This window comes from Elgaria multicarinata, chromosome 11 (assembly GCF_023053635.1).
Source record: "Elgaria multicarinata webbii isolate HBS135686 ecotype San Diego chromosome 11, rElgMul1.1.pri, whole genome shotgun sequence".
NCBI classification, from domain to species: Eukaryota; Metazoa; Chordata; class Lepidosauria; order Squamata; family Anguidae; genus Elgaria; species Elgaria multicarinata.
The window spans coordinates 37,928,858-37,956,597 of NC_086181.1; the positions used below are offsets into that span (position 1 = coordinate 37,928,858).

Genomic DNA, 27,740 nt, shown 5'->3' on the forward strand with positions numbered 1-27,740 from the left:
GCATTGGGCACTGGGGCCTTCAAGAAGGGTTTTAAACCAATGAGGAATCTGTTGAATAAAGAATGCATCCTTCCTATATGGGTAATCTAACAGAAGTAAGGGCAAATCATTGACTTAATTGAGCTTGGGCCCTTTCACAAAAGGGGGCAGGTTATCTGGCTTGTGCTCTGACTGTGGCTCCCTGGGTCCCCTAATCCCTGTTACTTGGGGGCATCCTCAGGATGGATGGGGGTCACAGGATATGGATCACACATGCTGGAGTATGCTTTTACTGCAGACACCCTAAGAGGTCAACTTTCAGCAAGGAAGCAAGAGACATTGTCTTGCTGGTGGAAAACCAAACTTGCAGGGGCAGAGCTGGGTTGGACAAGATGATAACACTGTTGGCACACTCTCCCAGGACTGGCCAGACTGGCATCAAGAATTGAAGCCAGATTCTTTCCCCTTCACGTCACACTTAATTCAGAATTGAAAACCTGCATGCCAATTCACCTTGTCCTTCTTCTTCGTAACCCTCTACTGTTCCCAATCGTTGTCTTTTGTCTTTATCTTTGTGTATACTCCCTCTAAAAGTATGGGAAAGACACCCACATATTCCCCTTCAGAACTTTGGCCATGACCAGAGTCTGAGTCTCTTGGGAGGTTGGGGGCAATGGCTCCTGTAGCGGTACAGGCAGCTGTCCGCCATACTGGTGAGCATGTCACTAACAGGAACTTCGGCTGGGAGCTCTCCCCTCTTCAGGGTACATCCGGACAAATAGGTTGAAAGAAAAGCCAAGCTTGTACAATGTACCAGATAGGTGAGCCCAAGGCGTGAATGGAGGCCAGCATGGCCAACTTGCTGGCCATGGTAGAGTATGTTCCCTCTGCCCACTGTTGCTTTCGGTCTCTGGTGATACTGGATCCCAATCCTGTGTGATGTGTGCCGGCTGTGCTTCAGTGATCAAGGTCAAAGTCCTGCCAGCCTGTCAGTCATCAAAGGTGCCACCACATCCATTGGACTGAAGCTGACTGGCTGTGCCCAAAAATGGTGCTTGAGCTACTCTGTGGCTGCCCATAACATCAGCTATGGCAGTCTCTGGTGTCCTCCACTTTCAGGATCACTAGCACTTGGTATCCTCTTTCTTATTAGAAGTGTTGGACTGAACTGCAATGTATACTTAAGGGGGATAGCAGCAGCCAAACTGAAGCAGGCAGGGTGTGGGACCTAGCTCACACCACTGTCCCAGCAAGGCAGGCCCCACCGCCCATCACTTGACACCCCAGACACCCTTACTTTGGGCCAAACAGAAAGTCCAAACAATAGGAAAAGGCAGCCTGAGCAAAAGGAAATGAGGGGTACGAGGGCCAGTACCAGCCTTAATCACATACAGTGCAGCTCTCGTAGGCAGGCACACAGGCCAAAGCCGAGTGGGAGCAGAAGAGGGGCGCATGTGGGTCAGATCCACTCTCCAGGGGATTCTGTGACTCCCTGCTTTATAGCGGTATTGAAGTGCACTGACAACTCTTGGGGCCCATTGACACATGCCATATACTGATTTCATACTTCTATATCTTGCCCGGTGAGACTCGTGCCTTTCATATACTGCTTCAATAGTGCAATATCTGACTTGGTGTAGTTTAGGCCATCGTAACTCAGGCCAACTCCATTGCAGGATTGGGCCTGAACCCAGACTGGGAAAGATCAAAATAGCATAAGCATGTTTTCTTCTGCAGTGTCTCCTGGAACCAGTAATTCTCAGAAAGAGATTATCTCCCCTGTAATTATCCATTTTACCATGATGAATTTTCCTTCTTTGACAAGCCTTGAGGGAAATCTCACTAGAAACAATATAGTCTAAAACTGCAGTATGGTATTAATACTCCTATCATTCAGAGCTGGGACCAGGGACAGCCAGTATGAACAATACTGATCCTTGATTATGCACAGTGTGAGCAATACAGTAGCCAAATAATTAACATTCAAGTCTGGCTGCCCATTTCAGTGGAATTTGAAGGATAATGGACTGGAATAAAACAGGAAGAGTTCCATGCAAGTCAGCGGGGTTCTTTCTTTCAGTCTCAGTGCTGCTAGCTCCGGTGGTGTGCAGCAGTCCCAGTGCTAAATGCAGCATCAGTGACCCTCTTCCTATTCTTCACAAGCATTATCAGTCAGGAGACTTCATCATTGGTGGCATCATGTCTCAGATTTACATCATATTCTCCAATCTGATAGAATTCACAAAATGTCCCTCTAAGGAACTTTTTGGAGACATTGTGTAAGGAATCTTCTTGAGGCGTATCTTAGGGTGACCATATGAAAAGGAGGACAGGGCTCCTGTATCTTTAACAGTTGTACTGAAAAGGGAATTTCAGCAGATGTCATTTGTATATATGGGGAACCTGGTGAAATTTCCTCTTCATCACAACAGTTAAAGCTGCAGGTGCCCTGCCCTCTTTTAAATCTGGTCACTCTAGTACAGCTCCTGCAGCTTTAACTGTTGCGATGAAGAGGGAATTTCACCAGGTTTTCCATATATACAAATGACACCTGCTGAAATCCCCTTTTCTATGCAACTGTTAAAGATACAGGAGCCCTGTCCTCCTTTTCATATGGTCACCATAGCGTATCTTCATACCTCTTTGCAAGTAATATTTCCAGCAATGCCTGCCCCGTTGATTGGCTTTTCTTCCAGGGGATTAGTTGAGAATGGCGGGAACTTCATCTGTCTCTTTAATTGTTGAATGGGATCGTGTTCCTTCCTGTTCTAACTGTATCATCACCAATGCCAGGCTTGGCTTCCCTCAAGCATTAACAGAGATAGACTATTCTGGGAGGGGAGGTTTTCTTTTCATTCTCCGTACCATAAATAATATGCAAATTGAATGGGGGATGGAAGCAACAGAAGCACTCTGTCTCTCTGTCTCTCTGTCTCTCTCTCTGTGTCAATCTCTCTCTCTCTCTCTCTCTCTCTCTCTCTCTCTCTCTCTCTCTCTCTCTCTCTCTGTGTGTGTGTGTGTGTGTGTGTGTGTGTGTGTGTGTGTGTGTGTGTGTGTGTGTGTAAACCAGTCTGTGCTGGGGCAGGATCTGAAAAAGAGGTAGACCTAACTTTGCTCTGTGCACCAAATGTTATGGTAATATACGTTCCCCTCGATGGCTGATGTGGATCAGGTTTCTGTTGGAATGTGAATGCTGGCCTGATCTACACCAAACAGGATGTTTCACTATGAACAATATGTAAAAGGCAGGACAACAGTTGGGGCCCATTGACACATACCATATACCACTTTCATACGCTTTCATAGTGCTGCTTTGCGTAGATTAGGCCGCTGCATTCTGCATTATTATCTAATGCAGAATTGTCATCTCATGCTCAGCATATATGTGTGTGTGTGTGTATGTTGTGTGTGTGTGTGTGTAAATGAAATGCAATAAGTCACCACTGGTCTCATTCTGAGGAAAGAATCCTGAGTTAGTGCTGGAACCCCCAAAATATCTTACCAGACAAAATCAGGTGCCAGTGTGGCATAGCAGCTAAAGTGTTTGACTGGGAGTTGGGAGATCTGGGTTCTAATCCCCACTTGGCCATGGAAATGCACTGGGTGCCAGTCTGTTGGTACCCAGTGTTGCATTTATAGCAGCTTACATACCAAAACAATATATATATATATGGATTTTTAAGTGCACATTTTAATGACTTCCTTCTGCGGTTCTGTTATAAATTGCAATGTACATTGATTTAGTGCAAAAAAAATCTGATTTTATTTGAATGTATCTGCATTCCTAAATGTCTGCAAACCAGCAATCATGACACTTGCAGTGCTAATGATTTTTTAAAATTGTTTAAGGGAAGCTTACTAGTAAAAACAAAAACAAAAAACTGAACTCACGTCCACACAAAAAAATCACCTAAGGTAGTATTTCAAAAAGCTATGGAATAATTTGGAAATGGAGAGTTTTAGAGGCTTTCTTCTTCAAGCAATTGTCTTCCACCTAAACAGATCTGAAATATAATAAATGACAAAGATGGAAGCACGTTTTCCATGTTGCACCCTGTAACTCTCAATGCAGGATGCTATCTCAGATTTGAAGTGTAGCATGTGACATATTCTGAAGCAAATGCACATTGACACATGATGTGACTCTCATTACAGGTTCATGATTCAGATCTATCAGCACATCCTGGCCTTGGTATTTGCTGTCAAGGAGATCAATGAAAATCCCCAGATCTTACCCAACATCACCCTGGGCTTCAATATCTATAATAGCCTCTTCTTTCAGCGATGGGCATATCATGCCTCAATGGAACTTCTCTCTACAAGGAACAAATTCATTCCGAATTATAAATGTGATGGTCGGGATAATCCAGTAGCAGTGATCGGAGGAACTAATTGTAAAGTTTCTTTACACATGGCCCCTGTTCTATTCACCTATAAAATGCCACAGGTCAGAGATGCATCTAGACAGAAGGAATGAAAGAAGTTGCTCACAGTTAATTTACCTTTTAAATTTCGTTGTGTTGCTTGGAGATCAAAAGTGCTCGAGATCAAAAATGAAATGACCCTTTTCTGAGTCAGGCAATAGATTCGTTTTTGAAAGATCCAGAAGAAGACCTCAAAAGATGCAGGTAGAACTTGAACCTAAAGGAATTTTGTTTGGAGTTTTGTTTATGTAGTGTACAATGTAGACATCAAACAAATGTCATGACAAGAGCATCAAAGGATGAGAGATTATTGGAGACACCGTTGTTGTCGTGTCTTGTCTGGGCTGGGAGATAATGACAGGAAACTGCAGTCCAAGACATGTGAAGGATGGCAGATCAAAGGAGGTTACAATTGTTTTGTAAGATGTGCAGGTGACAGAGACTGGATTTGGGAAGTGTGGTGAATTTGGTCTCTTATCAATTTGAATACTTAGGCTGCCATCCTACATACAGCTCGGTGGGAGGAAATCCCACTAGATTCAATGGGGACTTGCTTTGAGCATCTATCAAAAATTGAAAGATTGACTGACCATAGAAGATCGCACTCTGTGCTGGTCTTGCCTCCCCACATAGGATAGTCGCTAGCCTCTGAGGTTGGATGCTTATGACATCCAGATAGGAGTGCACCCTTAGTTTATTATTTTAAAATGCAATACATAGAAGTTAGAATGCTATGATGTCTACCTTCTTCATTGTATAGGGTGGCAATTTCAATATGGTTAAAAAAAAAAAGGAAATGGATCACCTCACCCCCACATTAAATAAAAGCTTTAGAAGCATGCTATATCATATTCTTCATCCTGTTCACATGGTTGATCTGCATTGGTAGAATGAGAATTTCACTTGCACGTTCGGCTTCCTTAGGATGTGGGTTGTAAGCCTTCAGCCACAATTTGCCTGCCTTTTTTTGCCTATGCATTTCATTGAAAAATATATCATCTTAACATTTTTTTTGTAAATCATACGGTTATTGTTTAAAGAATATCCTTTATACCATAAATTAATCTATGTGTGCAAAAGCTTCAAGAGCTGGAAACATAGGCAAGGAACCAAGCTATCCAAATATTCGAAGAGAGAGAGATACACAGACACAATTAATTTCATTTTGGAAGCTATCTTCTCCCCTAAGCACTTCTTGATTTATTTTATATAGCTCATCTATGGCTCTTCTCCCATGATGAATACCAATATCCAAGATGATTTCTTCCACCGGATGTTACCAAACAACATTCATCAATATGAAGGGATTCTCGAGTTACTCTTGCATTTTGGGTGGACATGGATTGGGTTGATTTCTGAGATTGATGACGATGGAGACAGATTGATACAGGATATTGTTCCCATGTTTGCCAAGAAAGGTGTCTGCTTTGACTTCATAGAAAGATATCCAACACTTAAATTTGAGAAGGACATTCTTGACACTGTGGAGTTGGCATTTGAACTATTAGGGATTGTTATTAGAAGTACTGCTAATGCAGTTATTGTAAATGGTGGAATTCATACCATGATATTACTGCGAATGTTGCTCCAGGATTTAGAAAGTGAAGGCGTGCCTACAAAAATGGAAGGTAAAGTCTGTATTATGACAGCTCAGATGGATTTCACATCACTTCCCTTCCAAAGAAATTCAGGCATAGACTTCATTCACGGTTCCATATCATTTGCAATTCACTCAAAGGAGGTATTCGGATTTCAAAAATTTCTTCAGCTGAGGAACCCTAACACTGAAAGAGAAGATGGATTCATCAGAGTTTTCTGGGAAACAGCATTTGAGTGTTCCTTCCCCAACTCTGAGGTGGATGTGATGGCTGGAAACATCTGTACTGGGGAGGAAAAGCTAGAGTCTCTTCCAACTTCTGTGTTTGAAATGACCATGACTGGCCACAGCTACAGTGTCTACAATGCTGTCTATGCCGTGGCTCATGCTTTGCATGCTGTGCTTTCGCCCAAATGCAAACATCGAGCTTTGGCAAATGGAAAGAGATGTGATCTTCAGAAGCTAATGTCATGGCAGGTAACGTTCTTAGCAAAAGAACCCAGCAGAGACCCCACATCTGAGAGCAAAATGAGAATCCAGAGTGTTTAGAATAATTTCCATGTACAAAGGCTGGATTGGTATAAATGTAGCAGTGATATAACAGAGCACTTTAATTTTCCCTGCTTGGAATAGTGGGCAGAATATCTATTCTGTAATTGTTTCCAGTCACACCAAGAAAGGTGGATCTGTAAGAGATTCTAGTGTCTGAGGAGTTCTTCTCCAGATTACAAACTTATTTTCCCAAAGGACTGAAAAACAAAACAATACAAATGTAGTTTTTTGCTCAAATTACTTAATTTTCATAGATTATTTATATATAAAGTACTAGAATCTCTTACAGATCCACCTTTCTTGGTGTGACTGGAAACAATTACAGAATAGATATTCTGCCCACTATTCCAAGCAGGGAAAATTAAAGTGCTCTGTTATATCACTGCTACATTTATACTACTACTAGCTGTACCCTGCCACGCGTTGCTGTGGCTCAGTCTGGTTAAATTGAAAAGAAAGAAAAGACGAAGTGGATGTTTCTAATATGTTTAATTTCACAATGCTTGTGGATATACAATATTTTTAGTTGTTCCATTGTCTGTGTAGATATAGAGATTGTCTGGTTCGCCGACTCAGAACACCAACATATAATTGTCCATGAGAGAAGCAATCTGTGTCTAGATCTAAACTGCACAATTCTAAAGATTGGCCCTGAGCTTTGTTAATGGTGATTGCAAACGCCAATAGAATTGGAAATTGCAATCTCTTAAATTGAAATGGCATATCTGTTGGAATCATAGGAATGCGAGGAATGAGGACATCTTCACCTTTGAAAGGTCCTGTCAAGATTGTTGCTTCTATGACGTTGCTCAGTAATTTTTTTACTGCAAGCCGCTGGGTTGTACCGGAATGCAAGGTGACTGTAATCATTTCATTGTTTACCACGGAGTCGTGTTTGACACTGATGTGCTGTTTCTCGTTGATGTCTTTCAGCCACTCTCAGCCTGTCGTGTTCATTCTGTTGAGAACAAAGCAGATCTGAAGCTGTAGAACGCGATTGCCGTGCTCGCAACCGTGCATCCTCAAGGCTGGCTGAACGTTGCTTGGCTGGTTCCTTGGCACGTATTTGAGGCATTCTTTTCCTTTTTTTCTCGTTTGCTGATGCCCATTCTTCCTCAGTCTGATTTGCAATTTCTCATCGCAGTGCTTCCGCTCTGCGAGTACGACGACCTAAGTGTGATCTTCTGCGAGGCATTATTTGGATGAAGTAAAGCAGATTGTTTGGTGTTTTAAAAAGGATGTTTTTACGGTGAGGAGGTTAGTGGAAACTCCTGGCAGTTACCTTTCTTCAGAACGTGTAACTGTCACAGGTGTGACATCTATATTCACTCAGCCAATTGTGAGAGAACATGCAAATAGGAGAGGAGCCAGAGGCAGTGGATTGGCCTACTGGTTGGCAATGTCACAATGACCTATAAGAGCAAATAGGAGAGAACATGCAAATAGGAGAGAAGGCAGAGGCAGTGGATTGGCCTACTGGTTGGCGATGTCACAATGACCTATAAGAGCAAATAGGAGAGAACATGCAAATAGGAGAGAAGGCAGAGGCAGTGGTTTGGCCTACTGGTTGGCGATGTCACAATGACCTATAAGAGCAAATAGGAGAGAACATGCAAATAGGAGAGGAGGCAGAGGCAGTGGATTGGCCTACTGGTTGGCGATGTCACAATGACCTATAAGAGCAAATAGGAGAGAACATGCAAATAGGAGAGAAGGCAGAGGCAGTGGTTTGGCCTACTGGTTGGCGATGTCACAATGACCTATAAGAGCAAATAGGAGAGAACATGCAAATAGGAGAGGAGGCAGAGGCAGTGGATTGGCCTACTGGTTGGCGATGTCACAATGATCAGCAGGACTGGTTTTGAGGAGGCCTATTTCTTCGATTTTAAGTCAAACTTTTGTCCCCATATAGAACATAGTTACATAACAAAGCTCGCGTATTCGAATGCAACGTTGTGTCAAAATTTCAAAACAATCGGTGAAGAACTTTCGGAGATATAATGTCTGTTTCGAATGAACATTTACATTTTTATTTATATAGATTACATCTACACTGTATGGGGTCTTTAAAGGAACCACTAGCCAAAGATATCCAGTATGAAATGTGGACATTCTCTTGTACATTTGGATTTTGTTTCACTCTTCTGGATTTCCATTCTTTCTTTCTTTTTCTTTTTCTTTCTTTCTTTCTTTTTTCCCCTTTTTTTGCAATTTAGCTCCACCACTTTCTGAGAGCCACCTCGTTTAACAACAGTGCTGGGGAACTGGTTTCTTTTGATCAAAATGGGGAATTAATAGGTGGCTTTGATATTATCAACTGGGTCACATTCCCAAACCAATCTTTTCAGAGAGTCAAGGTTGGAAAGATGGACCCCAGGGCTCCCCAAGAAGAAGTGTTCACCGTATCTGAGGATGTTATCATATGGAACAGTGGATATACCCAGGTGTGGCCTACTCACATTTCTGAGAGTCATTTACAGATTGTTCCACTGTTCAGACCTTGTCATAGCTCTGTCTTTGTATTCTGGCAGCTCATTCCTTCATAACCAAATGTCTGCCATGCTTCCATGGTTAACCAATCATTGCCAAACAGTTCGGCAGTAAGGGTTGCTGAAAGTGGCACTAGTGCCCATGACATTGTGTGAGATTTCCATGACAATCCAAGAAGCATGTGAAGACGCAGGGATAGATGAACTCTAACATTCCCACCGAGTCCCTCACTTTTGGGTCAATTTTTAAAAAATTATTTAGGTTTCCAAATTCTTGCAAAACTGCATTTATGTAAATGTCCTGTACAATTAGTTGGATTGGTGTTTCGGTGCCAGAAACATCACTGTGATTGGAAGCATATGCAGTAATAAATGTTGAACTCCCTCTTTTTACAACAGAGGGAGGGACAAGGGAGCAAGATTGCTAACTCAATGGTACCCAGTGAAATTAAAACTTCCAGTTCATAAAACATTATTGTCTTTTGTTTATGGATAGGTGCGGCCCCTTTCTCAGTGTAATGACAATTGCCAGCCAGGTTATAGCAAGACAATGATAGAAGGGAAGCCATTCTGCTGCTATAATTGTCTTCAATGTCCAGAGGGCAAGTTCTCAAAACATGTGGGTAAGCAATGCTGTGTGTATATTTTATCAAATCTAGTGACATAAGAGCTGCCTCTATTTCATCTTTATGATATATTGTAACGAACTCCATTGCTCTCCGACAATTGTCTAATAACCAAAATCCCTGAATGGAGCCCCTTTTATCTTTATTAATACAATTGGATTGTTTCTAAAAATAGTGTGTACATATTATATTCATGATTTTGGAATGAAATAGGACAATGTGTTGAATCCAAGGTGGCTCGTTTACCTTTTTAAGGGTGAGAACTCAGATCGTTCATTTGCTATGGAGAAATCCGGAACTAAAGTCTGTTGCTTCAGAATGGTTGGTTTCTTTTGAGATTGCTCGAGCTGAAATCGTTTTGTCTTTTGTGCACAGCCCTACAGAGCATTATTTTAGCATCTTTCCCATAATTTAGCAATCCTGCATATTTTTCATGGTTGCTTCCTTCAAGACTTTACAAGGACTCTACCTTATAATTCTACACTTTAATTCATGCAAAATAATCTATATTTGTATCCAAGGACAGAAGACACATGCACTGATTGGATTTATTTTCTCATGGGCCCCATTCAGACAACACGCTAAACCACACTGCTTAACCACAAAAGTGTTATAATACATTCCGTTAATCATTTTGTGGTGAAGCAGCATGGTTTAGCGTGTTGTCTGAATGCCCGGGGCCATGGTGTGTTACATCTCATTTCCTTTGGAATTAATCACAGTATAACTTACTAGAAATGCAGTGGCTTTAAAAGAAGGGAAGCTTTTGTTTAGATTTCAAAGTAGCAATATACATAAGACTGCAATGTCAAAACCCCTGTTTTCACTTTCAGATATGGATGATTGTTCTCAATGTCCAGATGATCATTATCCAAACTCTCAGAAGGATTTATGCCTTCCCAGAATGATAACCTTCCTGTCTTATGAAGAGCCTTTGGGTACCACTTCGGCAATTTTGGCTCTTTGCTTTGCTTTCATAACAGCTTTGATGTTGGGTATCTTCATTAAGTACCAAGACACCCCCTTAGTCAAAGCCAACAACCGGAATCTCACCTACACTCTCCTTGTCTCCCTTCTGCTTTCCTTCCTTTGTGCTTTGCTATTTATTGGTGATCCTATTGAGTTGACTTGTTGTCTTCGACAAACTGCTTTTGGTGTCATCTTCACCTTGGCTGTTTCCTGCATCCTGGCCAAGACTACCATTGTGGTTTTAGCTTTCATGGCCACCATGCCCGGATCAATAATGAGGAAATGGGCTGGGAATAAGTTGTCATTCTCCATTGTCCTCTTCTGCTCTCTCATTCAAGCCACACTTTGTACTGTGTGGTTGGCAACCTCTCCTCCATTCCCAAATCTTGATATGCACTCAATGAGTAAAGTGATTGTACTAGAATGCAATGAAGGATCCGTCATCATGTTCTATTGTGTCTTGGGCTTCCTGGGCTTCCTGGCTATTGTCAGCTTCGTTTTGGCTTTCCTAGCCAGGAAGTTGCCCGACAGTTTCAATGAAGCCAAGTTTATCACCTTTAGCATGTTAGTCTTTTGCAGTGTTTGGCTTTCCTTTGTTCCAACCTACCTGAGCACAAGGGGGAAATACATGGTGGCTGTGGAGATCTTCTCCATCTTGGCTTCCAGTGCTGGGTTACTGTTATGTATCTTTTCCCCCAAATGCTACATCATTGTGCTGAGACCAGAGTTAAACAATAGAGATCAGCTACAAAGACGAAAGTAAAAGCTTTAAAATTCTGTGAAACTTGTCTAGCCAACATCAACCATTCTTAAGTAATAACTGTAAATAAGTTAATTACTTGGAATATGTGTTATTTTTTCAATGGGTTTCATCAATTATATCTGCATTGCTTTTTTTTTTCATTAGAACAAAGTGAAGCATGAAGCTAGGTTATTGATTGGTAGTGATGTTTATTTCTCTTTATAACTCCTACAATATATGTGATAACATTATCAATTTTTACAGAATATTGTTTTCCGATGCATCAGAAGTGTATGTTTAGTGATATTAAATGTTTCAGTATGTTTTTTATTTATTTGTGTTGCCTGTGGAAGTGTAATTGCTGTTGTGTTTCTTATATTGTAGAGATTAGGGCGCTCTGCTTCAAAAGTCTGAAAAGCCAACAGTGCTCTGAGTTTTTGGTGTAGAGAGGAGATGGTTTAAAAACTGATGAATATGCATGGAGTGGAGATGTCCATCATTGGAACTCTGTTCTGTTTTTGGATAACCATTCCATTCCAGTCTATGGGAATTAACAAAAATGCTTACAGCTCTGTCATTTTTAAAGATAAAGAGATGAAGCTTGGCACTGTTATAAACTTTATGTAGTACTTTATCCTTGCCAATTTTGAGGCAGATTCCTTCATCCCTTGATTTTTAGGAGATTATATTTAAACTTGGGCTTTTAAAATTGATTTAAAAAAGACTATCATTTTTAATTATAGTGATGAAACTTGCCAGGATGTTATCCCTTAAGTAGGGATTTAGCCATGCCAAGTTTGAAACAGAGATGCTCATTCCTGGGTTTTAAGATTTTTTTTTAAAAAAAAATCCGCTTTAACGATTCCCCCCCCCCAAGGATGGACAAGCCAACTCACCTCATAAGGTTCATGTGGATAGGCCCCATGGTGTAATGTCATCCAGAACTCCAGTAAGTTGACTTGGATGGACCAGAAGGCCAAAAGAAAAGAGCTCCAGGAATGCCAAATCTATCCCAGGCCAAAGCCATTACCAGGCACACCAACATTCACACAATATAAATTTTAAATTGTGGGAGCCAGAAGTCACCTGCTCAGCCACACCTCCTGCTCCCTTCCAGCAAGGGTCACTAGGCAGCAGCCATTCCATTCCCTCCTCCCGGTCAAATTGAGCTAATTAACTGTTAATTAACTGTCCGGGAATTGAATCACATTGAGCGTGTGTACCTGAGTCTAAAGACCAGGGATAGACTGGGGATTCTGTTAGTGTACTGGCCACCTCGCTTCCTATCAGACTCCCTGGCCGAGCTCACGGAACTGGTGTCGGAGTTGGTGTTGGAGTCGCCCAGGCTTTTGGTCCTGGGTGACTTCAACATCCCTTTCTGGAATGGTTTGTCAGGTACAGCTCAGAAGTTCATGGCATCCATGACAAAACTTGGGCCTATCCAAATTGGTCTCTGGACCCACACATTCAGCAGGTCTCACCCTAGATGCTGTTTTCAGTTCCGAACAGACAGATCTGTGGGCGGAGGTGATAAATACCTCTGCATTGTCATGAACAGACCATTTTCTGGTCAGGGTTAATATCATGGCTACCATCCGCCCCTGCAGGGGTGGCAGACCTATTAAGATGGTCTGCCCTCGAAGGCTGATGGATCCTCTTGGATTCCAGAAAGCCTTAGAGGGTGCTATGGCTGGTATTGTCGACAATCCTGTTGAAGCCCTGGTCAATAGATGGAATCAAGACCTAACTAGGGCTATCGACATGATTGCCCCCAAACGTCCTCTCTGACCTGCTTCCAATCAGGCACCTTGGTACACAGAAGATCTCAGGAAGTTGAAGCAGGAAGGTCGACGACTGGAGCACCGATGGCGGAAAACTTGTCTCATATCTGACAAGGCACGTCATAGAGAACATCTTCGTTCCTATGGGGTGGCAATACGTGCAGCGAAGAAAGCTTTCTTCTCTGACCGCATTGCGTCTGCGAATTCACATCCAGCAGAACTGTTTAGGGTGGTGAGGGGTCTAACTCAGGCACCTCCTGCCCTGAACCCAGTTTTAGAGCCTTCGGTAGTTCACTGTGATGCATTTAATGATCATTTCACAGATAAAATCTCTCAGATAAGAGTCAATTTAGATGCCGTCGTTATAACAGAAGCTGAAGCTGAAGTATCCAGGAACTCTGTGAGTAGGATTACACTGGATCAGTTTCAGTTGGTGAGTACTGATGATGTGGATAAGCTGCTTGGATGAGTAAGGAGTTGCCCAGTATCAAATCTTCCATTTTTGGGCAAGGTGATTGAGAGGGCTGTTGCTTTCTAACTCCAAGCAGTCTTGGATGATACAGATTTTCTAGACCCATTTTAAACCGGCTTTAGGGCAATATACAGAGTTGAGACAGCTATGGTCACCTTAGTGGACGATCTCCACATGCGTATTGACAGGGGGAGTGTGTCGCTGCTGGTACTTTTGGACCTTTCAGTGGCTTTCGATACCATCATCCATGGTATCCTTCTGGAACGCCTGAGGGATTTGGGAATTGGGGCACTGTGCTGCAGTGGTTCCGGTCCTACCTCTCAGGTAGATTCTAGATGGTGATGCTTGGGGATAGTTGCTCCTCAAAAAAGGAGCTGTTGTATGGTGTACCACAGGGTGCCATCCTATCCCCAATGCTGTTTAACATCTACATGAAACTGCTGGGAGAGATCATCCAGAGGCATGGGGTGGGGTGCTATCAGTATGCTGATGACACTCAAATATACTTCTCTATGCCTTCAATAAAAGCATCAGCTAAGGATAGTGTGTCTTCTCTGAATGAATGCTTGGAGGCGGTAATGGGCTGGATGAGGAAAAACAAACTGAAGCTGAATCCAGACAAAACAGAGGTGCTTGCTTTCAAGGGCTCTGACCTAGGTTTGGAGCTGTGCCAACCAGTTCTGGATGGGGCTACACTCCCCCTGAAAGACTGTGTTTGCAGTTTGGGGGTGCTCCTGGATCCGTCGCTCCAAATGACAGCCCAGATAGATGTGACAGCCAGGAGTGCCTACTATCAGCTTCGGCTGATACGCCAGCTGCTCCCCTTCTTAGAGTCACAAGACCTAAAGACAGTAGTGCACACACTGGTAACCTCAAGGCTTGACTTCTGCAATGCACTCTACATAGGGCTACCATTGTACCTAGTTCGGAAACTTCAACTAGTTCAAAATATGGCAGCCAGGTTGGTCACTGGTACATCTAGGGGTGAGCATATTACCCGATCATTAAAATCACTCCACTGGCTGCCAATTAGTTTCTGGGCAAAGTACAAAGTGTTGGTCATTACCTTTAAAGCCCTAAATGGTTTGGGTCCAGGTTACCTGCGGGATCGCCTTCTCCCATACAGTCTGCCCCACACACTCAGGTCCTCTGGGGTGAACTTATTTCAGTTATCTAAAACTAGGCGGACATGAGTTTCCCAGAGGACCTTTTCTTCTGTCGTCCTCAGATTGTGGAACGGCCTGCCGGAGGAGATTTGTAAAATTAACTCTCTGTGTGATTTTAAGGCAGCCTTTTCTTGCAGGCCTATCCAGATCAATGTAAAATCAAGAATTTTTAAGATGTATTGATAACTGTTCTAATGTTGTTCCCCGCCTCAATCCAAAGGGAGAGGCGGGTAATAAATAAATGATTATTATTATTATTATTATTATTATTATTATTATTATTATTATTATTATCTTGGTGTATTTGCATTTCACCTCCAGTATCCATCCTGCCTCCAAACTGATAACAGTTATACTCTCTGAGACTTCTCCCAGACATGATGTGCTCCAATTTCTACCTAAAGTGTATGCAGTGATGAGGGTAATTCCCCCTCCCCATGGCTTCATATTAGTTGTCTAATAAAGACCCGACCCATTGTTATTACCCACCAAGGATTAAACAGTTCTCACCATTGACCTTCTTAGGGACCATACGGAATGAAGACACTCAAAGGGGGATATGGGAATAAGCCTAAAACATGGCTGGCCTTTACATCCTTAACTTTGTCCTGGTCCTGGGGCTCCATACAGGGATGGAGGCCTGCTTCCAGGCCTAAACAGTGGGCACTGGGGCCTTCAAGAAGGGTTCTAAACCAAGGAGGAAAATGTTGAACAAAGAATTCATCCTTCCTATATGGGTAATCTAACAGAAGTAAGGGCAAACTTAATTGGGCTTGGGCCCCTTCACAAAAGGGGGCAGTTTATCTGGCTCATGCTCTGACTGTGGCTCCCTGGGTCCCCTAATCCCTGTTACTTGGGGGCATCCTGAGGATGGATGGGTGTCACAGGATATGGATCACACTTGCTGGAGTATGTTCCTAGTGCAAACACCCTAAGAGCTAAAGTACCAGCAAGCAGGCAAGAGAAACTGCCTCACTGGTGGAAACCCACATTGGAAAAGAAACAGCTGGGTGGGACAAGATGATGACACTGTCAGCGCACTCTTCCAATTCTGCCATTGGCTTCATATAGATGATAACATTGGAGAGAGAATAATGCTCCATGTAATCCCTCCGAGAAGCTGCTGGGGGTGGGCGGCAAGGCCCAGTCATCCAATTTTATTGTCTGGAACTATCCCTGTAAGTAAGAGCCAAAATGCCATAAATGGTGACCCCATATCACAAGGCATGGATAACTCAACCCCCCCCCCACTAAGAGGAGGATACTGTGTTCAATGGTATAAAACCACTGAGATAATATTGAAAGGTCTGAATCTTCCTGTTCCTCTCTCAGAGAAGAGCATTTCTCATGGGCCTAATGTACACCAAGCAGAATGTTGCACTATGAAAGTGGTATGAAAGTGGAATATAAGGGCAGGTGCCACACTACTGCTTGATAGCGGTACTGAAGTGCACTGATGACTCTTGGGGCACATTGACACATACCATATACTGATTTCACATCACTATATCCTGCCCAGTGTGGCTTCTGCCTCCTATATACTGCTTTAATAGTGTAATATCCGTCTTCGTGTAGGTTAGGACATGGTAACCCAGGCCAAACTCCATCCCAGGATTGGGCCTGAACCCAGCCTGGGACAGATGAAAATAGCATAAGCATGTTTTCTTCTGCAGTGACTCTTGGAACCAGTAATTCTCAGAAAGAGATTATCTCCCCTGTAATTATCCATTTTATCATGATGACTTCTACTTCTTCGACAAGCCCCGAGGGAAATGTCACTAGAAACAATATAGTCTAATACTGCAGTATGCTTTTAATACTCCTATCATTCTGAACTGGAACTAGAGACAGCCAGGGCTCTGGCCATCTGATCAATACTGATCATTGATTTTGCATAGTGTGAGCCACACATTAGCCAAATAATTAACGTTCAAGGCAGGCTGCCCATTTCAGAGGTATTTGAAGGATAATGGACTGGAATAAAACAGGAAGAGTTCCATGCAAATCAGTGGGATTTCTTCTTTCAGTCTCAGTGCTGCTAGCTCAGGTGGTGTGCAGCAGTCCCAGTGCTAAATGCAGCATCAGTGACCCTCTTCCTATTCTTCACAAGCATTATCAGTCAGGAGACTTCATCATCGGTGGCATCATGTCTCAGATTTACATAATATTCTCCAATCTGATAGAATTCACAAAATGTCCCTCTAAGGAACTTTTTGGAGACATTGTGTAAGGAATCTTCTTGAGCCATATCTTCATACCTCTTTGCAAGTAATGTTTCCAGCTATGCCTGACCCTTGGATTGGCTTTACTTCCAGGTGATGGGAGCAACAGAATCTCTGTGTGTGTGTGTGTGTGTGTGTGTGTTTACGTGTGTGCGTGCGTGCATGTTTATAAACCAGTCTGTACTGGGGCAGAATCTGAAAAGGACGCAGAACTTACTTTGCTCTGTGTAGAAATTCTCATGGCAATATACATTCCCCTCGATAGTTTATGGGGATCAGGAATCTGTTGGAATGGAAATGCTGGCCTGATCTACACCAATCAGGATATTTCACTATGAACGGAATATAAAAGGCAGGACAACTGTTGGGGCCCATTGTAACATACCATATACTGCTTCCATACTGCTCAATATCCTGCTTGGTGTGGCTCCTGCCTTTTATATACTACTTTCATACTGCTCTCAAAGTGCAATATCCTGATTTGCGTAGATTAGGCTACTGTATTCTGCATTTTTCTCATGCTCAGCCTGTATAGATGTGTGTAAATGAAATGCAATAAGTCTCCACTGATTTCATTCAAGGAAAGAATCCTGAGTTAGTGCTGGGACCCCCAAAATACCTCACCAGACAAAATCTGGTGCCATTGTGGCATAGCGGCTAAAGTGTTTGACTGGGAGTTGGGGGTTCCGGGTTCTAGTCCCACTCAGCCATGGAAATCCACTGGATGACTTTGGGCCAGTCACACACTCTCAGCCCAACCCACCTCACAGGGTTGTTGTTGTGAGGATAAAATGGAGAGGAGAATTATGTATGATGGCTTGGGTTCCTTGGAGTAAAAAAGGCAGGATATAAACACAAGAAAATGAATGAATCAATCAATAAATTACTTATATCAAAACAATTTAAATCATAAGGACTTCAGATTACTATCCCATTGATATCAATAGGTCAACTTTATGAGTATTTATGAGTGTTGCTTTTTGTCTGCATGTTTGTAGTTTGAGTGTGGTAAGCTAAGAATGAGAAGTTTCCCCCTAGTATTGAAACGCTTCCACAAACATAGCTGGATGAAAGCTGCTAAGAGTAGGGGGAAATAAGTTGCTTTTTCACCTCAATGCTAATAGCCTTAGATTAGTTCAAAGCAAAAGCAATACTTAAACAATGTTTATTGGACGTCAAATGACAAAATAGCTTGTCCTTAATGAGGAAATAGCGTCCCTATCTCAAACATTCCTCACTTAGTTCCTCTGATAGGATACTGTTACATTTACAGGAGCTTAAATATCCAAAACAAAGAATAGATTTTTTTAACTGCACATTTTAATGTACTTTCTCCTGCGGTTCTGTTATAAATTGCAAAGTCCATTGGTTTAGTGCAAACAAAATTTGAGTTTATTTGAATGTTTCTGCATTCCTAAATGTTTGCAAACCAGCAATCATGGCACATGTTGTCCTGATGTGTTTTTTAAAAAAATTGTTTAAGGGATGCTTACTAGTAAAAGAAAATCTGCACTCAAATCCACAAAAAATACACCTAATTTAGTATTGGAAAAACTATGGAATAATTTGGAAATGGAGACTTTTGGAAGCTTTCTTTTTCAACCGATTGTCTTCCACCTAAACAGAGCTGAAATAAATGACAAAGACGGACGCAGTGTTTCCATGATGCCACGTGGAATGCTCAATGCAGGATGCTATCACAGAACTGAATTATAACCTATGCCATGTTCTGAAGCAAATGCACTTTAACACATGACATAACTCTCACTACAGGTTCATGATTCAGATCTATCAGCACATCCTGGCCTTGGTATTTGCTGTCGAGGAGATCAATGAAAATCCCCAGATCTTACCCAACATCACCCTGGGCTTCAATATCTATAATAGCCTCTTCTTTGAACAATGGGCATATCATGCCTCAATGGAACTTCTCTCTACAAGGAACAAATTCATTCCAAATTATAAATGTGATAGTCAGGTAAATCTAGTAGCAGTGATTGGAGGAACTACTTGTAAAGTTTCTTTACACATGGCCGCTGTTCTATCCACCTATAAGATCCCACAGGTAAGAGATGTATCTCCACAGAAGGAATGAAAAAAGTTGCTTGCAATTATTTTATCTTTTAAATTTTGTCATCTCATTTTGAGATCAAAACTGCTAGAGATCAAAAATGAACTGATATTTTTTCTGAGTCAGGCCATAAATCCTTTTTTGAAAGATCCAGAAGAAGACCTCAAAAGATGCAGGTAGAACTTGAATCTAAAGGAATTATGTTTGGAGTTTTGCTTATGTAGTGTACAATGTCATGACAAGAGCATCAAAGGAGGAGAGTTTATATGAGATTAGCAAAAAAGCCCGTCATACGACAGGTGTAGAGGAGCAGTCTGGTGAAGAGGTTAGTGGGTTTTGGCCCCTTTGCTAAGGCAGAAGCTCCTGGCAGTTACTTCCATAGAAGGCCACAGTTCTGAGAAACATTGCTAGATGGCGCCACAGGGTAAAACCTAGAAGTGGCTTGGAGGAGCCCTCTGGCCTTCTATCTTGGAACTTCCCTAGATGGAAGTTATATTGCTTGATAGATGGCAGTTATTTTTCTTGGATATTCCATAGAAGGCCCTGTGAGCTCAGAATTTTTAAACATGCAAATAGGAGAGAATGCAGAGCCAGTGGATTCGCCTACTGCTCGGCAATGTCATTGTGACATCACCAACCAGTAGGCCAATCCACTGCCTCTGCCTTCTCTCCTATTTGCATAAGTGGCTTGGAGGAGGCCTCTGAGCTCTTATATATTACAGGGAAACACGAGTGTGTTTCCCTGTGTTATAGGCGATCAGTGAAAAGTGCATTCCACCATGTTAAGGCCGAAATTGGGGGTGGGTCATTCTGACGTTCATAAAATGGAAAATGTTTCACCAATCTTTCTGAAACAGAGACCTGCCAGAAAGTAATGCTGGTCTTACATACCCTGCACATTTCAAGAAGATTTGTGAAATATTGAGGGCAGGATGGCAGTTCAAAGTACCAAAATGGGGAAAGCCTCTCTGGCTCAAAATGGCTTTTTTCTATTTCCAGGTGGCAATGATTTTTGTGTGCACTAAAAGCTCTGAGTTGGGACCCTTACCCTTTAAACCAGCAGTGGGATCTTGTCCCCTTGTCCTTCTAGTTGGTGGAATGGCTTTTCTTTTTTCAAAATTCGCTTCCATTAATTTTTAATGAATATTTCTTTGCCCCATTAAAGTGAATACAGACTCATAACTCCTAAATGGAAGATGCGAGGGAGACTGGAGCAGGCAGGCACCATCGGAGCCTGCTTCAGTTGGACCCCCCCCCCCCCCACAGGGCTAACATCTTCACCTTGTGGGGAAGAAGGAGCTGTTGGTTTGCCCCTCCATTGGGAGATGAGAGGACGGAGCAGGGCCTTCCCACCAGCAATATGGTTATTGCTTAAAGAATATCCTTTATTGTTTAAAGAATATCCTTTATATGTGTAAAAGATTCAAGAGCTGAAAACATAGGCAATGAACCAAACTATCCAAATATTCAAAAAGGGAGATATACACAGACACAATTAATTTCATTTTGGAAGCTATCTTCTCCCCAAGCACTTCTTGATTTATTTTCTTTAGCTTATCTATGGCTCTTCTCCCATGATGAATACCAATATCCATGATGATTTCTTCCACCGGATGTTACCAAACAACATTCATCAATATGAAGGGATTCTCGAGTTACTCTTGCATTTTGGGTGGACATGGATTGGGTTGATTTCTGAGACTGATGATGATGGAGACAGATTGATACAGGATATCGTTCCCATGTTTGCCAAGAAAGGTGTCTGCTTTGACTTCATAGGAAGATATCCAGCACTTAAATTTGAGAAGGACATTTTTGACACTGTGGAGTTGGCATTTGAACTGTTAGGGGTTGTTATTAGAAGTACTGCTAATGCAGTTATTGTAAATGGTGAAATTCATACCATGATATTTATGCGAATCTTGCTCCAGGATTTAGAAAGTGAAGGCTTGCCTAGGAAGACCGAAGGTAAAGTCTGGATTATGACAGCTCAGATGGATTTCATATCACTTCCCTTCCAAAGAAATTCAGGCATAGACTTCATTCATGGTTCCATATCATTTGCAATTCACTCGAAGGAGATATTCGGATTTCAAAAATTTCTTCATGTGAGGAATCCTAACATTGAAAGTGAAGATGGATTCATCAGAGTTTTCTGGGAAATAGCCTTTGAGTGTTCCTTCCCCAACTCTGAGGTGGATGTGATGGCTAGGAACATCTGTACTGGGGAGGAAAAGCTAGAGTCTCTTCCAGCCTCTGTGTTTGAAATGACCATGACTGGCCACAGCTACAGTGTCTACAATGCTGTCTACGCCGTGGCTCATGCTTTGCATGCTGTACTTTCCTCCAAATGCAAACACCGAGCTTTGGCAAATGGAAAGAGATGTGATCTTCAGAAGCAAATGTCATGGCAGGTAACGTTCTTAGCAAAAGAATGCAGCAGACACCACACATCTGAGAGCGAAATGAGAATCCAGAGTGTTTAGAATGATTTCCATGTACAAAGGCTGACTTGGACATTGTAGGCACTTTCTACATTTTCGAATTTATAGTTTGACAGTTCAGGAGTTTTATTTATTATTTTATTTTAATTTATTAATTACATTTCTATACCGCCCAATAGCCGAAGCTCTTTGGGAGGTTCACAAAAATAATTAAAAAAAACCATATAAAGTATAAAACTTTAGTATAAAACCATAATAAAAAATGCAATATAAAAGCTCAACCAGATAAAAAGTTGTGGGGAGGAATCTGCTCTGAAAATTTAATGAGTGGGAAATGAGCTTCCTTCAAAGTAGCTCATTTGCATTGTTTCACCTGAGAACCACTAATGGAGTATCCATTTAGTAACCTCTCTGCTTGTTGTCTTGAATTTACCAAAAATTCTACTTCAACACTTTTAATATTGAGTCATGGCACCATCCACAAATCTTGATCCTTTGGATTTTTACTGTGTTTCTGAATATTTCAAATGCAGCTGAAATTGACTAGTTTTAAGTAATCAGTAATTTGCTCTCAATATTCGCAGGACTATTTGATATACTTTATATATAAATGATGCATTAAAGTAAAGTAATATGAGCAAAAAAAAACCCATGTATGTGTTGTATTGTTTATCAGTCATTTGGGGAAATATGTTTGTACTCTGGATAATACCTCAGACACTAGAATTTCTTTCAGATCCATCTTTCTCTTTGTGATTGGAAACATTTCCAGAATAGATATTCTGCCCACTATTCCAAGCAGGGAAAAGTAAAGTGCTCTGTTATATCACTGCTACATTTATACTACTACTACTACTACTACATCTTGTCCCTTCATTTTGTATTTATTTTGTATGCTAATAGCCTAAGGCCTAAGCATTAATAAATTACTACAAATTTACTAGGGCTGTGCACAGACCCACCGATCCACTTTGGATCCCGATCCACAACTTCCAGATTGGGCGCGCTCCGCTCCGTGTCAACCTGCCAGTTGTCTGCTCTGCATTGCTCCGGAGCTCCGGATCCAAATCGGAGCTCCATTCTCCCCCCCCTCCATAGAATTGCATTGAAATCCAAACACCTATAACTTTTTTCTGTCAATGTTAGAAACCTCAAAATTGGCACCATGCGAGCTTATCCATGCATCCACCTTCATGCCAAGTTGGAAGTCAATCCGAGCCTCCCCTGATTTTTGGGGATTTTTTGAAAAAAAACCACCCCATTTTCAGAAATGCGATTTACTCTGACATCTGTACAGCTACAAACTTGGAAGTGGGCACCCTCACTGATGCCATCTGGATCCACATTCATGGCAAGCTTCAAGCAAATCCCATCATCCCCTGATTTTTGGCAATTTTTTCCCCTTTTAACTCAAACCAATTCAAATCCCATGCTAGAACACTGTCACTTTTTATGTTAGAATCCTCAAAATTGGAACCATGAGAGCTTATCCATGTATCCACATTCATGCCCAGTTGGAAGGAAATCTGAGCCTCCAGTGATTTTGGGGGAATATATGAAAAATCCCCCCAAAAAGGACAATATGCCCATAAGAAAAACATACCTGCCATAGGGATCCATTGCAAAGCGCTTGCCCATAGCAATCAATAGCACAGATGATTTGGGGGAATCAAGATTTTTTTCTAAATAAGGATCTTCATCTCAGGTGAAACATTTCCAAAAATGAACACACACACACACACCAAGAAATCTTAAATAGGGTGAGTGTGAAATGGAGCTGCTTTTTATCACACAGAAGGATACCCTCCCTGAGTCAAAGCAAGACACGCACAAACCATCCCTGCAAGGTGGGCACAGACGAGGACAAACAGCACTGGGAGCAAGCATGCCAGAGGCTTGTGGGGTTGAACCACAAAGCCCATCATCTAGTACATCTCCCAGGCACCAGGAGGGCAGAGAGGCAGGCAGAGATGTATGACTATGCCATAGATCTATGGGAAAGTAAGTCCCAGCAGATACCCCACCACAACAGCACCCAGGCGGAGGTGGGAAGGCAGGCATGCAGCAGACATTTCTGGGGGCACAAGGAAGTGAGCCAAGGATTGTTTCAAAGCCAGTAATGCAAACTGTCCCTGTGAGGTGGGAACAGCACAGAGAGATGTCTTTTCTTTTGCATCCCATAACTAGGAGGCTAGGAGGATAAGAGTAAAGCTTTGTGATCATTGCTTCACAGTTGATTGACTGCACTGTGATCACAGCCATTATTAAACAACAACAACAATAATAATGTTAATAATAGCAGTACTAATATTAATATTAATAGTAATAATAATAACAACCACAACAATAAGGAGTTGAACCACAATGAAAGCCTGACTGACTTCACTGAAGAGGGAAAGCCAGGAGAGCTTGGGCTATGGGGTGTATAATAAATGTAATAAATAAATAAATAAAAACAGGAAGGGTGGAATTAAAAGCAGCAGTGTTGCTGAATCACAACAACAACAAGAATTTTTTTTTAAAGGCTATGTCTGTCTTTTACCAGTAAGAGGAAAGTGGACGTGCGCAGGGGGAGAGGGAATTGTGCCAATTTCACTGGTCCTGTCTAGGAACCAGTCTTTGATAAGCTACGTTACACTTAATTTTTAAAAAAATATATAGCAAGGAAACCACAGCACGAAAACTGCTAAAAATAGGCACAAATGACCCCCCACCCATGACTTTCTAAATACATTCAGTTTCAAGGATGTAGCTTAAAAAACAAAAAAAGTCATACGCTAATCTTTTCCGCTATGCAATCCTATGTGGAAAATATCTAAAATGCCTGGTGGAACACTCTGCGTAAAAGTGAATTATTTATTTCTAGTCGCTTCTCTTCACCATGCTTCGCCAGCCACCCGATCCGCTTCTCCTCCGCCTGTAACAGAGGCGAATCAGGCCGCTCTGCTATCGCTTCAAAGAACCGAAGAGAAGCAGAGCACAGCCCTAAAACCTACTACTACATCTACACTGTACGGGACTTTTAAAGGAACCACTGGCCATAGATTTCCAGTATGAAATGTGGCCATTCCCTTGTACATTTGGATTTTGTTTCACTCTTCTGAATTTCCATTCTTTCTTTTTTTCTTTTTTGAAATTTAGCTCCACCATTTTCTGAGAACCATCTCGTTTAACAACAGTGCTGGGGAAATGGTTTCTTTTGATCAAAATGGGGAAATAATAGGTGGCTTTGATATTATCAACTGGGTCACATTCCCAAACCAATCGTTTCAGAAAGTCAAGGTTGGAAAGATAGACCCCAGGGCTCCCCAAGAAGAAGTGTTCACCATATCTGAGGATGTTATCATATGGAACAGCGGATATACCCAGGTTGGGCCGACTCCCATTCCTGGGAGTCATTTACAGATTCTTCCATTTTTCACACACTGTCATAGCTCTGTCTTTGTATTCTGACAGCTCAGTCCTTCATCACCAAATGTCTGCCATGCCTTCATGGTTAACCAATCATTGCCAAACAGTTCAGTAGTAAGGGTGGCTGAAAATGGCACTTGTGCCCGTGACCTCATGTGAGATTCCCATGACAATCCAAGAAGAATGTGAAGATCTAGGGATAGGTGAACTCAACCATTTCCGTGTCTCACACTTTTGAGTCATTTTCTTTTAATTGTTTAAGTTTTCAAATTCGTGCAAAACTGCATTTATGTAAATGTCCTGTACAATTGGTTGGATTGGTGTTTCGGTCTCAGAAACATCACTGTGATTGGCAGCTTGTGCAGTAACAAATGTTGAATTCCTGGGTTTTTACAAGAGAGGGAGGGACAAGGAAGCAAGATTGCTAACTGAATGGTACCCAGTGAAATGGAAACTTCCAGTTCATAAAACATTATTGTCTTTTGTTTATGGATAGGTGCGGCCCCTTTCTCAGTGTAATGACAATTGCCAGCCAGGTTATAGCAAGACAATGATAGAAGGGAAGCCATTCTGCTGCTATGATTGTCTTCCATGTCCAGAGGGCAAGTTCTCAAAACATGTGGGTAAGCAATGCTGTGTGTATATTTGATCAAATCTAGTGATATAAGAGCTGCCTCTATTTCATCTTTATGAGATATAATAACTAACTGGATTGGATTGTTTTTTTAAAAAATATTTTAACCCACTATAGTGTGTATATATTTTATTATTGATTTTGGAATGAAATTGGACAATGCGTTTAATCTAAGGTGGCTCATTTACCATTTTAAGAGTGAACACTCAGATTGTTCATTTGCTATTGAAACATCTGAAACTAAAGTCTGTTGCTTCAGAATGGTTGGTTTCTTTTGAGATTGCTCCAGCTGAATTCACCCACTATCTGAAGACCCAAAGCAGCATATAGACCACATTTTGTCTTTTGTGCACAGCCATACTGAGCGTTATTGTAGCATCTTTCCCATAATTTAGCAATCCTGCATATTTTACATGGTTGCTTCCTACAAGACTTTACAAGGATTCTATTTTATAATTTGTATGTTTATCCAAGGAGAGAAGACTCATGCACTAATGGGATTTATTTTCTTATGGGCCCCATTCAGGCAACATGCTAAACCATGCTGCTTAAACACAAAATGGTTAATGGAATGTGTAATGCATTCCGTTCACCATTTTGTGGTGAAGCAGCATGGTTTAGTGTGTTGTCTGAATGGGGCCATGGTGTGTTACATCTCATTTCCTTTGGAATCAATCACAGTATAACTTACTAGAAATGTAGTGGCTTTAAAAGCAGGGAAGCTTCTGTTTAGATTTCAAAGTAGCAATTTTTTGTGAACCGCCCAGAGAGCTCCGGCTATTGGGCGGTATAGAAACGTAATAAATAAATAAAAATAAATTAATATACAGAAGACTACAATGTCAAAACCCCTATTTTCACTTTCAGACATGGATGACTGTTCTCAATGTCCAGAAGATCATTATCCAAATTCTGAGCAGGACTTATGCCTTCCTAAAACCATAACCTTCCTTTCTTATGAAGAGCCTTTGGGGACCACTTTGGCCATTTTGGCTCTTTGCTTTGCTTTCGTCACAGTTTCGGTATTGTATACTTTCATTAAGTACCAGGACACCCCCTTAGTCAAAGCCAACAACCGGAATCTCACCTACACCCTCCTTGTCTCTCTCATGCTCTCCTTCCTTTGTGCTTTGCTATTTATTGGTGATCCTAATGAGTTGACTTGTTGTCTTCGACAAACTGCTTTTGGTGTCATCTTCACCTTGGCTGTTTCTTGCATCTTGGCCAAGACTACCATTGTGGTCTTAGCTTTCATGGCCACCATGCCGGGGTCTATAATGAGGAAATGGGCTGGGAATAAGCTGTCATCCTCCATTGTTATAATCTGCTCTCTCATTCAAGCCACTCTTTGTACTGTGTGGTTAGCAACCTCTACTCCATTTCCAGAACTTGATATGAACTCAATGAGTAAAGAAATTGTATTGGGATGTAATGAAGGATCTGTCAGCATGTTCTATTATGTCTTGGGCTTCCTGGGCTTCCTGGCCGTTGTCAGCTTCACTTTGGCTTTCCTAACCAGGAAGTTGCCTGACAGTTTTAATGAAGCCAAGTTCATCACCTTCAGTATGTTGGTCTTCTGCAGTGTTTGGCTTTCCTTTGTTCCAACCTACCTGAGCACAAGAGGGAAATACATGGTGGCTGTGGAGATCTTCTCCATCTTGGCCTCCAGTGCTGGGTTATTGTTATGTATCTTTTCCCCCAAATGCTATATCATTGTGCTGAGGCCTGAGTTAAACAGCAGAGATCAGCTACGAAGAAGGAAGAAGAAAAAGCTTTAAAATTCTGTGGTACTTGTCTAGCCAACATCAACCATTCTTAAGAAATAATTGTAAATAAGTTAATTACTTGGGGAATATGCGTTATTAATTTCAATGGGTTTTATCAATTATATCTGTCTTCTTTTTTCGTCTTCATTAAAACAAAGCAAAGCATGAAACTACATTATTGTTTGTTATTGGTGTTCATTTCACTTCATAACTCCTACAATCTTTGTGATAAGATTTTCAGCTTTTACAGAATATTGTTTTCTGATGCATCAAAACGTGTATGTTTTATTTTATTAAATTTTTCAGAATGCTTTTGATTTATTTTTGTTGCGTCTGGAAGAGTAATTGCTGTTGTGTTTCTTAGATTGTAGAGATTGCTCCAAAAGTCTGAAAAG

At 41.6% G+C, this 27,740-nt stretch overlaps 2 protein-coding genes across 2 annotated transcripts; both read left to right on the plus strand.

The window, feature by feature from the left end:
• The first annotated feature begins 652 nt into the window (after positions 1-652).
• LOC134405758 (vomeronasal type-2 receptor 26-like) lies at positions 653-11,399 on the plus strand. The gene is made up of 7 exons (XM_063137011.1): positions 653-692; positions 2,060-2,258; positions 4,135-4,426; positions 5,617-6,477; positions 8,769-8,996; positions 9,538-9,664; positions 10,501-11,399. The coding sequence occupies exons 1-7, from the start codon at positions 653-655 to the stop codon at positions 11,397-11,399; spliced, it is 2,646 nt and encodes an 881-aa protein (XP_062993081.1).
• Positions 11,400-16,766: 5,367 nt separating this feature from the next.
• On the plus strand, positions 16,767-27,357 carry LOC134405759 (vomeronasal type-2 receptor 26-like). The gene is made up of 6 exons (XM_063137013.1): positions 16,767-17,023; positions 18,793-19,084; positions 20,644-21,504; positions 24,676-24,903; positions 25,442-25,568; positions 26,447-27,357. Exons 1-6 carry the CDS (start codon positions 16,767-16,769, stop codon positions 27,355-27,357), a joined length of 2,676 nt encoding a protein of 891 aa, XP_062993083.1.
• Positions 27,358-27,740: the final 383 nt, after the last annotated feature.

Coding starts and splice junctions, on each gene's coding strand:
- LOC134405758 (XM_063137011.1), top strand. CDS start 653: ATGGCTCCTGTAGCGGTACAGGCAGCTGTCCGCCATACTG. Junction 2,259..4,134: donor GAACTTTTTGGAGACATTGT/GTAAGGAATCTT, acceptor CTCTCATTACAG/GTTCATGATTCAGATCTATC. Junction 6,478..8,768: donor AGAAGCTAATGTCATGGCAG/GTAACGTTCTTA, acceptor TTTGCAATTTAG/CTCCACCACTTTCTGAGAGC.
- LOC134405759 (XM_063137013.1), top strand. CDS start 16,767: ATGGACTGGAATAAAACAGGAAGAGTTCCATGCAAATCAGTGGGATTT. Junction 17,024..18,792: donor GAACTTTTTGGAGACATTGT/GTAAGGAATCTT, acceptor CTCTCACTACAG/GTTCATGATTCAGATCTATC. Junction 19,085..20,643: donor CCACCTATAAGATCCCACAG/GTAAGAGATGTA, acceptor TATTTTCTTTAG/CTTATCTATGGCTCTTCTCC.